Source organism: Syzygium oleosum, unplaced genomic scaffold, assembly GCF_021117445.2.
Source record: "Syzygium oleosum isolate NSW1041296 unplaced genomic scaffold, Sole_v2.1 Sole_v2.02, whole genome shotgun sequence".
Lineage (NCBI taxonomy): Eukaryota > Viridiplantae > Streptophyta > Magnoliopsida > Myrtales > Myrtaceae > Syzygium > Syzygium oleosum.
In genome coordinates, this window is record NW_026607486.1 from 19,001,897 (window position 1) to 19,014,613 (window position 12,717).

At 42.7% G+C, this 12,717-nt stretch overlaps 2 protein-coding genes across 2 annotated transcripts; both read left to right on the forward strand.

The window, feature by feature from the left end:
- The first annotated feature begins 3,148 nt into the window (after positions 1 to 3,148).
- Positions 3,149 to 6,334, forward strand: LOC115673319 (GABA transporter 1-like). The gene is made up of 7 exons (XM_030595456.2): positions 3,149 to 3,813; positions 4,385 to 4,615; positions 4,741 to 4,838; positions 4,987 to 5,173; positions 5,298 to 5,428; positions 5,523 to 5,756; positions 5,862 to 6,334. The coding sequence occupies exons 1-7, from the start codon at positions 3,681 to 3,683 to the stop codon at positions 6,240 to 6,242; spliced, it is 1,395 nt and encodes a 464-aa protein (XP_030451316.1). The 5' UTR covers positions 3,149 to 3,680; the 3' UTR covers positions 6,243 to 6,334.
- Positions 6,335 to 9,901: 3,567 nt separating this feature from the next.
- LOC115673320 (GABA transporter 1-like) lies at positions 9,902 to 12,119 on the forward strand. Its single transcript, XM_030595457.2, has 7 exons — positions 9,902 to 10,034; positions 10,247 to 10,477; positions 10,602 to 10,699; positions 10,839 to 11,025; positions 11,159 to 11,289; positions 11,383 to 11,616; positions 11,713 to 12,119. Exons 1-7 carry the CDS (start codon positions 9,902 to 9,904, stop codon positions 12,091 to 12,093), a joined length of 1,395 nt encoding a protein of 464 aa, XP_030451317.1. The 3' UTR covers positions 12,094 to 12,119.
- Positions 12,120 to 12,717: the final 598 nt, after the last annotated feature.

Here is a 12,717-nt window from a genome sequence, read left to right on the forward strand (position 1 = left end):
CTCCTCTTAAAGAAAATTCCAGACTTGACCTAAAATTAAAGGTTTTTTATGAAACAAAGGTAAAATTGAGACAAAAGTTAAAGTTGAACTTATGCAATTTTTCCAATCAAGTCCTCGGATTTTTAATCAGTCCACTAAAATCCTTAAACGCGTAACTTCTCTAATCAAGTCCCTCCTACTCCAAATCCGATTAACTGGAGTTTAACGGCCCGTTGAAGCCAGCAATAATTTTGACGCGGGAAGCTCGTGAGTAAAATATTCGTATTGGAAAACTTCATTGCTCGAAGGCAAAAAAAAATTACCCCATCAAACTCTCGCGTGCTTCGATGAATTTGTCAAGCTACCAACGAGTCGAATTTGGATCATAAGGGGCTTATTGAGAAAAGCTATGTAAGTTTAATTTTTAATTTATACAATTTAAAAAAAAATGGATGAGCTCAGGGATTCAAAATTTAAAAGTGGACTTTTACGTTTATAATGAGATAGAATTTAAAATGTTTTTATGTAATTCGAAGCTTAAATTATCAAAAGTGCACGCAGTATGCACCTTTTTACCTCACTACATCATCACCTAACACAATATATTACTACTGGTCATAATTTATTTTCATTTAATGAATAAAGGTTAATATAACAAAAAATCGCAAACTGGTATACACGTAACAAATTTACCCTAAACTAAAACTCAAAACGGGTATGTCTGTGACAGATTTACCACAATCAAAAATCTCAAACTGATATATTTGTAACAAAATTACCCTCCATTGAATTGGATTAATACCATGAAAAATCACAAACTGATACACTTGTGACCCCAGACCGATATACCCATCGACTGCCACGGGTCATCAAATCTAGCAACTTAACGGGAAAATTTAACGAAAATTAACGGAAGGTAAATTTGTCATAGGTGTACCAATTTAGAATTTTTTGTGATAAAAAAATTTATTTGAGGTAAATTTGTCATAAATGTACTGATTTAGGACTTTTAGTAGTATTAACCCAACAAATAATGGAGTCAACACTCAAAACTAAAAATAAAGAGTCAATGGAGCCGGCGGGTAGTCGAGCAAAGATGGCAAATCGTGCTCCTTAGTCAGGCAGTGTATTAATCGATGGCGCGGCGTGTGATGCTCACCTAATAAAATAGATGGATTCGTTTCCTTCCTTCCGAAACGGATATCTCACTCGGGCTAGTCAAATTTGCATGGTTGGTCTTGGAGATTTAATAGAGGAATCGGCCAAGTCAAAGATGCATTTTCTATGGACCATTGACCCTCTTACGGTCCTCTGATCCGAATCATTCATTTGACCAAAACAAAAAGCACACAGGTCGATAGGGGGGGTAGTTGAACAGCTTGGCCAAATCCAAACATTCTGATTGATCTTCTTGCCGAGGCCCGCCTGCCACTTGGGTCGGACCCCGCGAATACATATCGACCTAAGTGGTTGGCCAGATGATTTGAAATGTTGTACTTTCTTTCCGGGGGGTCACAAGTTCGCAGTTCGCCGCCTGTAGCTTTTTTCATTGAGAATAAGAAACCCGCGAATACATATAGAGCTTCGACGGTTGCATCAGAACGAGGAAATGTAGTGCATGCACCTGGCACTGTCAAAAATCAGGTCACGTCTCATCATATGGCTGATGTGAACTGAATTCACAAGCATCGGATCATCTGATGATGTTTTATTATCGGTGGGCCGATCCCAATGAAAAGCACATATTTACACCTTCAAGAGGAGGTTATTCCCGCTTTTCAAATGTCTCAAAAGAAAGCGCAACCTCTTACTTGAGAGACAAATATGACCACCGATCATCTTTTAAGGCGGAACGGGCTAACATGGCGACTGATGTTGCTAACGTGACTGATACATAAAATATCATCTCCCACTTCCGAGGATCTAAGTTGGCATCGAATTCGAAATAAAATAGAGAAACAAAAGCAGCCTACCCGAGTTCAGAGCTTGATGCACCAAGCGCCCCATCATTCCACATCTCTTCTTTTTCGAGAAGAGCAAAAGGCGGAATTCAGCACGAGCTGTTAGAAGTCACTATCCGTTGCTGCCTGGAAGTGGAAGACGTCCCACGGCAACGACATTTGACTTTCACCTTTTGTATTTGATTATTTTAACACATAAAACCTTCACCGGACAAATGTAAAAATAAAAGAACCTTCCACGAAATAAGTACACTACAAGTCCAAAAACTTGTCACAAAAGTACATTTGAGTCCTAAAACTTGCAAAAAGTTCATTTGAGTCCTAAAACTTGTCAAAATGGTTCATTTGAGTCCTAAAATTAACACCGTTAGATTTACTAACGGAAAATGCTGACGTGGCGCTGACGTGTCATTTTTAATTATTTTTCTTGAGACACGTGGCGCCACGGCAGTAAAAATAAAAATAAAAATAGAAAAAGCTGAAAAAAAAAACCAAAAAAAGGAAAAAAAAAAAGAACCGGCGGTGGCCAAGCCCGGCGGCCGGGAAGGACCGGCGGAGGTCTCCTGAGCCTTCCCGAAGCCCGGCGACCCTCGCCGGCCCTGGGCGAGTCCCCGACGAGGGTCGGCGACCCTCGCTCAGATCTGGGGCGAGGGTCGCGCCCTCCCCCAGATCGAGGGTCGCCGGCCCTCGCCGGGGACTCGCCCGGGACCGGCGGAGGTCGCCGGGCTTTCCCGGCCGCCGGGCTTGGCCACCGCCGGTTTTTTTTTTTTTTTTTTTTTCCTTTTTTTGGTTTTTTTTTCAGCTTTTTCTATTTTTATTTTTATTTTTGCTGACGTGGCGTCACGTGTCTCAAGAAAAATAATTAAAAATGACACGTCAGCATTTTCCGTTAGTAAATCTAACAGTGTTAACTTTAGGACTCAAATGAACCATTTTGACAAGTTTTAGGACTCAAATGAACTTTTTGCAAGTTTTAGGACTCAAACGCACTTTTGTGATAAGTTTTAGGACTTGTAGTGCACTTATCCCCACGAAATATAAATATTTGTCGCATATGAATTCACGTGATTTTCTCGTACGACCAGCAAACTGGTATTTTTTTTTTCTTTTTTTTCTTTAAGTTGAAGCAAACCCGACCCAAATTAACTTGCGGCTTGGTCGAGCTCGGGGCTCGAGTATGAGATTATTGCACTTTCACATTTTCGTGGCCACTCTCGAAATCAGGGTCCTTCGACTCTTACGGGACGGAGCGATTGCCGCATCCGAGCGAGAATAGTCTAAGTTCGATTTCGAAATTCACTATCCTCCCTCTACTGGCTTGCATGCAGCACTTTTAGCTGCGGGCCAAGCTGGTCCAAGGTCTCCAACGCATTGAAAGCGGTGGGATCTAATTTTTAACACTATGGAAACTTTGTCGTGGAGTCGCTCTTTCGTGCTTTCGTTTCTTGGGATTACGCAACGAGTGTTGAATTATGTGAAACTGGAGCAGTCAATGGCGACCGGTTGACCAGAGCCACTCATATGATAATAACATTATAATCATCCCGTCGTAATGCTTTTCTTCTTCACTCATCTCTAGCCATCATCGTCGTTCCTCTGCTTGTTCTTTCCCTTTTTTCCCCTCTTTCTGCTTTTTGATGATATGATGTGCCGTGTTCTTGGAAGGAAACCTGGGTGTTTATGATGTTCTTCTGGGTATTTATGTAAGAATTCTGTGAGAGAGAGAGAGAGAGAGAGAGAATGGGGACAGCGGTGGTTCCAAGCTCCATGGACGTCTCCATCCCGCTGGGTGATCAGAAAGGCGACAACTTCGCCGGCCGCCCAAACCCGAAAGACTTGGACGCCGGAGCTCTCTTCGTCCTCAAATCACGAGGTCAGTGCTACTCGTCCCTTTCTGTGGACGAGCTTGTAACACAGTCTCTCTCACTCTCCATCTCTCCAGTGATGCAAGACGACATTGTTGTAGGGAAAGCAAATGAGTCCGAAGCTTGTTATTACGCCCTCCAATAATATTGGAGGTGAGCTTGGAACGAGCTCGGGGAAACGTTCCATTGCTTGATCAGAAGAGGCAACTGAAATAAATAATCAAAACCCAAAAGAGAAAAGTACATGATTTTCATCAGAAGCGTAATTTTTCATATAAGCATTTTCTTATTCAATCGTATGGCATGTTGTCCAGTCAGGTCTGTACAATTTCGCATGATTTACCTCTGGATTTTTCAAACTATGATCCTAATCAAGAGGCCAATAGAATGGTAGCGAAAGGGGTAAAAGGAAGGAAGAGATTTTTTTGGAGAAATATGTGAGTGATCTTTCTATTGCACATGACATGTACATGTCGATGTGCACAAACCGTTTAAGATACACAGCACGTGTCTTCTTGAATTTGAAAAGAGTATGTATCATCATTTCTAGAAGTGATGGGTTTGCGATCATATTGACAGGGTCGTGGTGGCACTGCGGGTACCACCTAACGACGTCGATAGTAGCGCCGGTGCTATTGAGCCTACCATTTGTGATGAGCCTGTTGGGTTGGGTGGCGGGGACCATGTGCCTGACTCTGGGGGCTGTGGTCACGTTTTACTCTTATAATCTCCTCTCGCTCGTCCTAGAGCAACAAGCCCATCTCGGTCAGCGCCAGCTCCGATTCCGTGACATGGCCCGCGACATCCTAGGTTACTTGCCCTGATGAATTAATCTATCGATTTGGTTACTAATTAACTTTATTGTACGACTAAATTCTTGTATGAATTGGTGAATTCCCAACTCGACTTATATGTCATGGCTTGTTATTTAACAGGACCCGCATGGGGAAAGTATTTTGTGGGACCTCTACAGTTTGCTATATGCTATGGTGCTGTCGTTGCCTGCACTCTTTTGGGTGGACAGAGTCTCAAGGTCAGTAACTTTTTCCCTCCAAATTAACATGAAAAATCGATCTAATTATACACTTGTATTCACTAATCAAACAATTTGATTTTTTTTTAATGTGGCTTCTCTCTAATATTATTCGAGTTTTTTTTCATTGTTATGCTTGCTTGTGCAGTTCATATACTTGCTCTATAAGCCAGACGGGAAAATGCAGCTCTACCAATTCATCACCATGTTTGGTGGCCTAACTCTGTTCTTGGCACAAGTCCCCTCCTTCCACTCCCTCAGGCACATCAATCTCGTCTCTCTCGTCCTCTGCCTCGCTTACAGCGTTTGCGCCTTGGGCGGCTCCATCTACATCGGTAAGAATATCACGTAGCGCTTGTCGATATAACGTCAAACTTATAGTTATATCATATCATGATTTATAACGCTTAAGATAAAAATCGAGATTGAGCACTATGCAACTACTTTGACACCCCCCAGGAAACTCGGCGAATGCACCGCTGAAGGACTACTCCGTGGTCGGGAGCCCAATTGACCGCATTTTTGGCGCCTTCAATGGGATTTCCATCATTGCCACCAATTATGCCAGTGGAATTATCCCCGAGATCCAGGTCTTCTAGCGCGCCGCTCGATTCGTAGTTCGCCCTTTCGATTTTCGCCTTTACCTTGATCGATGGATAAATGTAAAATCTACTATGGTTTTAGGCAACTCTAGCTCCACCGGTGAAGGGCAAGATGTTCAAAGGCCTGTGTGTATGTTACTCGGTTATAGTGACCACATACTTCAGTGTTGGAATCTCTGGGTATTGGGCATTTGGTAATCAGTCCAAAGGAACGATTCTGACCAATTTCATGGGCGAGACCAAGCCACTCCTTCCCACTTGGTTCCTCTTGATGACCAACATTTTTTGCCTCCTCCAAATATCGGCAGTCACTGTGGTAAGAATTCACCAAAAGAAAATAGAATTTGCTCATCTTTCTAGCCAATTCTTCAACTACTTTCAAGTTCATCATCAATTTGGGTCCCTGACAAAATGTATATAGGTATATTTGCAACTTTCCAATGAAGTGTTCGAGAAGAAACTGGCGGACCCAAAGATGGACCAGTTCTCGGTGCGCAATGTGGTGCCTAGGTTGATCGCTCGGTCGCTGTCGGTGGTGGTGGCGACCACGGTGGCCACGATGCTGCCCTTCTTCGGGGACATTATGGCGCTGTTTGGCGCATTCGGGTGCATCCCCCTAGACTTCATATTGCCCATGGTTTTCTATAACGTGGCCTTCAAGCCCTCTAGGAGGAGCTTCGTGTTCTGGGTGAACACGACGATCATCGTCGTGTCCTCAGTGTTGGTGGCCATCGGCGCAGTGGCATCGGTGAGGCAAATGGCTCTCGATGCCAAGACTTATCGCTTGTTTGCTAACATGTAGCGACTATAATGACACACTGATTGCTCTAATGATATGCACAATTAATGCTTTGAAATTTCCTTATCAAGCGTGTTTAACAAGTCCATCAACTGTGGAGGACATACGTTTACACTACCCCCTTTTAAATAAAGTCATTTACATTTATAAAAAAAGGGATCTTTTTTTTTTCCGAGTTTACCATCGTAGTTAATCTCCGCAACTATTTCTTCGGTTTTTTCCTCGTATATTCAGTTACATAAACATTTCTTATTATTTCTAGAAAGTTAGTGAAGCATTGGAGTATTTAAACATGACATGTACGCCGTACAATACGTATCATGTCAAGTCGGGTCGAATTTCGAATTAATCAAAAGAAACGGACTTGGAAGGGACTAGTATGATTAAGGCAGACTTGAGAGAGTCAACGTCTAAATCTTTTAATCTGTCTAATCAAATCCTTACACTTGCAAAACCTCTCTAATCAAGTCCCTCACGCTCCAAATCCGGTTGTCTGGAATTAACTAGTCCGCTGAACTCGGCAAATTTTTTGACTTGGGAAGCTCGAGTGTGATATTTGTATTGAGCAAATCTCCATGCTCGAGTTTTGAACATTGTCTCCATCTTCGTCGAATTTGGATCACGAGGGGCATGATGAGAAAAGTCCTGTAAGTTTAAGAATTTGTCTATATATTTTAAATGTCAAGCACTTTATTTGTAAAAGTGCCCTAGCTCAAGGATCAAAAGTTGGACTCGCACCTTTATAATGAGATAGAATGTAATATAATTTTATGTAATTCGAAGCTGGAAATTATCATAAGTTCTCGCATTACGCACCTCTAAACCTCATTAGATCATCAGGAGACACAGTACATTAGTACTAATTAAAACTTATAATTGCTTAACATATAATGGAGTCAACACTCGAAACCTAAATAAAACGAAGCTGGGCGAATGGTCGAGCATAGATGGCAAACTGTGATTGGTGACCACGCTACATATTAATCAACGACGTAGTGTGTGATCCTCGTATGGTACGATAGACCAAATTGTACGACTACCCTTGAAAAAATTCATAGAGGAATGGCCAAAGTCAAAACCCAGAAGAAGCATCAAGGAGTAAGCAAATGAGAATTGACATCGTCGTCTAGACTTCTAGTAGATGCAACAAAACCAAAAAGGAGAGTTTCGTATAGAAATGAAACCAAAGAAGAAATCAGGCACAAAGCGTTCAGTATGCACAACACATATATAAACAATGCATTTCCAGTCAAAGTCGCGCATGATGTATGGAAGACGAAAGGGACAATCTATGGAAAATTGACCGTCTTACGGTTCTCCGATCCGAATAATTCGTTGACCAAATGCACACGGGACAACAGGTGGGAAGTTGAACAGCTTGGCCATATCCAAACATTCTTGATTGACCCATGATTTGAAATGTCATCTTTCTTTCCGGTTCGCCACTCGCCGCTTTTCTCACTGAGAATAACAAACCCACAAACATATACAGCGCTTCAGAGGTTGTATCAAAATGGAGAACTTAGCACATATACCAAACACTGTCAGATCACGGCACGTCTCATCAAGTGGTTGATGTGAACTAAATTCACATGCATAGGATCATTTGATGATGTTCATCATCGATGCCCAATCCCAATGTAAATCAGATATTTAGTCCTTCAAGATAAGGTTAACCTTGATTTATATACATCTTAAAAGAAAGCGCAAACTCTTATTTGGGGGCCAAACACGCGACCACCAGCCATCTTTTAAGGCAAAACGGGCTTATGCAGCAACTAATATTGTTAACGTAACCAATACAAAAAAAATATTTTCCTACTTCAAAATCATAGAGAAAAGCAAAGCAACCTATCCAAGTTAAAAGCTTGATGCACCAAGTGCCTTATCATTACACATTCTTCCTACTCTGGAATAGCGCACGGTGGAATTCGGCACAAGCTGTTAGAAGTCGGGGCAAATTGTCCAAAAAGTCTCAAATATATTATACGCGGTCAATTCAATCCTAAATCTTTCAATTGTGCCAATTTAGTCATAAACATTTTTCACTTTTTACGAATTTAGTCCTAAACCTTTCAATTGTGTGAATTTAGTCCTAAACCTTTTAATGATTCGCTAATTTCGTCTTTAATCTTTTAACGATTTATCAATTTAGTCCCTCTAGCCAATTTAGGCCCGAAATCGCCCTACGTAACGGTCTAGTTTGCGTCAACTGTCTTACGTGGCATGGCCAGCGAACTCCAAACAGCTGGCACTGGCGAAGACAATTTTTACAAATTTTTTTTTATTTTATGAATTTTTTTTCCTTTCCTTTCCTTTTCTTTTTCTCTTTCCTTTTCCCTCCACCGGGCCTCGTCAATGCCGGCCTCAAGCGAAAGCCACCCTCGCCAGCCTTGGGCAAGGGATGCCGGCAACTAGGGATGCCCTCGCCCTCGCTAGCCCAGTCATGGGCGTCCCTTGCCAAAGGCTGGGGACCTCCACCGGCCATGGACTAGGCCCGGTGATGGCCGGCAGAGGGAAAAAGGGAAAAAGAAAAAAAGAAAAGAAAAGGAACAAAAAGAAAAAAATCAAAAATTTAAAATAAAAAAAAAGTATCCACTTCAACGATGATCGTGCTATATAGGATGGACGGCACTGACTAGACCGTCACGTAAGCGATTTTCGGTCAATATTAGCCGGAATGACTAAATTAATAAATTGTTAAAAGATTTATGACTGAATTAGCAAATCATCAAAATTTTAAAAATGGAATTCAAAAACACTCGATGAAAAGTTATGAAACCATCCAACACTATTGTGGTATATTAAAAGAACTAATAAATCAAATGAAGGCCTATAGAGATGATATCGCCGACTAAACGTAGTAAAAAAGCATCCGTGACACTTGCAAGGATTCAAGAAACCTATCAATGAGTGAATTGATTGGCTCCCTAGAGGCGCATGAAACACCCGGGACGATGAATATCAGATGCCAGCAAAGGAAGAATGGTGGGCACACCATCGGCAGTACGGAATGCTGCTTGGTTAGTTCCAGCTTTTCTTTAGCAGAGATACCAAACAGCCCCATGCCATCGCGGGTGCCCTCAATGTCAAAAATAGGAAAGTTTCCGGGGCGGGACACGGAGCGATTGCCACATCCGAGCAAGAATAGTCTAAGTTTGATTGCGAAATTCACTGATCCTCTACTGGCTTGCACGCAGCATTTTTAGCTGCGGGCGGAGCCGGTCCAAGATCTCCAACGCAAAAGATGACGATAGTTTTCAGTTGATGGCGACGACCCCATGGACAGCGGCGGGATGTCCTTTCTAACGGTATGGAAACTTTGTCGTGGGAGTCGCTCTTCCATGCTTTCTGATGCTGGGATTGCGCATGAGAGTTGAATTATGTGAATCTGGTGCAGTCGAAGGCGACCGGTTGACCAGAGCCACACATACGATCATAAGATCCCGTCGTCGTCCTTTTCGTCTTCAGTCATCTCATCTCTATCCATAATCGTCATTCCTCCGCTTTTTTTCCCTTTCTTCCCTCGTTTTGTTTTCTGATGATATGACGTGCCGTGTCCTTGGAAGCAAACCTGGGTGTCTATATATATATATACACACACGCGATGTCCTTCTTATTATTTATGTAAGAATTTCGTCTCTGAGTGAGAGAGAGAGAGAATGGGGACGGCGGTGGTTCCAAGCTCCATGGAAGTCTCCATCCCGTTGGGTGATCAGAAAGACGATGGCTTCGCCGACCGCCCGAACCTGAAAGACCTGGACGCCGGAGCTCTCTTCGTCCTCAAATCACGAGGTCAGTGCTCTCCCTTTGGGTGGACGAGCTTGTAACACAGACACTCTCTCTTTAGTCATATCAGAAAGACAAGATTTTCGTAAATGATATGCGAATGGTCTTTCTTTTGCACATGATCTGAACCTGTCGGTATCCCACCATTTCTGATGCACGATATATGTCTTAAGAGTGTGTTATTTTTAGAAGTAACATGTTTGCGATCACATTGACAGGGTCACGGTGGCACTGTGGGTACCACTTGACAACGTCGATTGTGGCACCGGTGCTCTTGAGCCTATCCTTTGCGATGAGTCTGTTGGGTTGGGTGATTGGGGTCATGTGCCTGACTCTTGGGGCCGTGGTCACGTTTTACTCTTACAACCTCATCTCGCTCGTCCTAGAGCAACAAGCTCATCTCGGTCAACGCCAGCTTCGATTCCGTGACATGGCCCACGACATCCTAGGTCAATTTCTCTGATTATCAATCTATCGATATGGCTACTAATTAACCTTATCATACGACTAAATTCTTGTATAAATTGGTGAATTCCCAACTCAATTTATATGTCGTGTCTTGTTATTTAACAGGACCCGCGTGGGGAAAGTATTTTGTGGGACCTCTACAATTCGTTATATGCTATGGTGCTGTCGTTGCCTGCTCTCTTTTGGGTGGACAGAGTCTCAAGGTCAACAACTTTTTTCCCTCCAAATTAACATCAAAAATTGATTCTAATTATACACTCGTCAATTTGTTTTTTTTAATGTGGCTTCTCTCTATTGATTTTATACGAGTTTTTTTTTTCTTTGTTATGCTTGCTTGTGCAGTTCATATATTTGCTCTATAAGCCAGATGGGAAAATGCAGCTCTACCAATTCATCACCATGTTTGGTGGCCTAACTCGGCTCTTGGCACAAGTCCCCTCCTTCCACTCCCTCAGGCACATCAATCTCGCCTCACTCGTCCTCTGCCTCGCTTACAACGTTTGCGCCTTGGGCGGCTCCATCCACATCGGTAAGAATATCGCGTAACGCGATTCAATAAACGTCGGACTTATAGTTATATCATATCATATCATTTATAACGCTTACGATAAAAATCGAGATTGATGGCTATGCAACTATTTTGACACCCCCCCTCCCCCGAGGAAACTCAGCTAATGCACCGCCAAAGGACTACTCTATGGTCGGGAGCCAAGTTGACCGCATTTTCGGTGCCTTCAATGGGATCTCCATCATCGCCACCACTTACGCCAGTGGAATTATCCCCGAGATCCAGGTCTTCTAGAGCGCCGCTCGATTCTTAGTTCGCCTTGTCGATTTACGCCTTTACCTTGATCGATCGATAATGTGAAATTTACTATGGTTTTAGGCAACTCTAGCTCCACCGGTGAAGGGCAAGATGTTCAAAGGCCTGTGCGTATGTTACTCGGTCATAGTGACCACATATTTCAGTGTTGGAATCTCTGGGTATTGGGCCTTTGGGAATCAGTCCAAAGGAACGATTCTGACCAATTTCATGGGCGAGATCAAGCCACTACTTCCCACTTGGTTCCTCTTGATGACCAACATTTTTTGCCTCCTCCAATTATCAGCAGTCGCTGTGGTAAGAATTTAAAAATGAACTGCTCATCTTTCCAGCTAATTCTGCAACTAATTACAAGTTCACCATCAATTTGGGTCTCTGACGAAATATATATAGGTATATTTACAACCGACTAACAAAGTGTTTGAGAAAAAACTGGCGGACCCGAAGATGGACCAATTCTCGACGTGCAATGTCGTGCCTAGGCTGATCGCTCGGTCGCTGTTGGTGGTGGTGGCGACGACTGTGGCCATGATGCTGCCTTTCTTTGGGGACATCATGGCGCTGCTCGGCATGTTCGGGTGCATCCCTTTGGACTTCATATTGCCCATGGTTTTCTATAACGTGGCCTTCGAGCCCTCCAAGAGGAGCTTCATGTTCAGGGCAAACACGACGATCGTCGTCGTGTCCTTGGTGTTGGTGGGCATCAGCGCAGTGGCATCGGTGAGGCAGATGGCTCTCGATGCTAAGACTTATCGCTTGTTTGCTAACATGTAGCGACTATAATCGACGCACCAACTGCTCTAATAACGTGCACAATTAATAAAGTCATATACATGCATACATGTGTAAAGTCATATACTATTATACTTATCGCTTCTTCAAAATTACCTTATCAAATGTGCTTAGCAAATCCATCAACTGGGGACACACGTTTACAGGACCCCATTTTAAATAGAGTCATATACATGTATAAAAAGGGATCTTTTTTTGTATTTTTTCTTTCTGGATTTTCCATCATAGTTAATCTTCGCAACTACATACTCTCTCTCTTTTCCTCGCATATTCATTTACATAAACAAATTCTTTCTTATATCTAGAAAGTCAGATCCTTAGTGTTTTGGTAATGTTTACCTAACTAAGGAGGGATTTTTCCATCTAGAGAGGCTGCAGAGCCTTGTTTAAAGACTCAGCGACCTGTCTACTTCTTCACCCCTGTCCCTCTCCTATGTGTTTTTTCTTCCAAGGGGGAGTTTCGGGATATTCTCTTATTTTATCATCCTGAGGTTCAGATGTAGCCTTTTAAAGACCTATTCAGATCATATTCCTCCCATATATTTTTTTTTTTGTTGGTAACTAAGGATCCGCCACCATTCTCCGAGGACAAGCCCGCACAGGTAA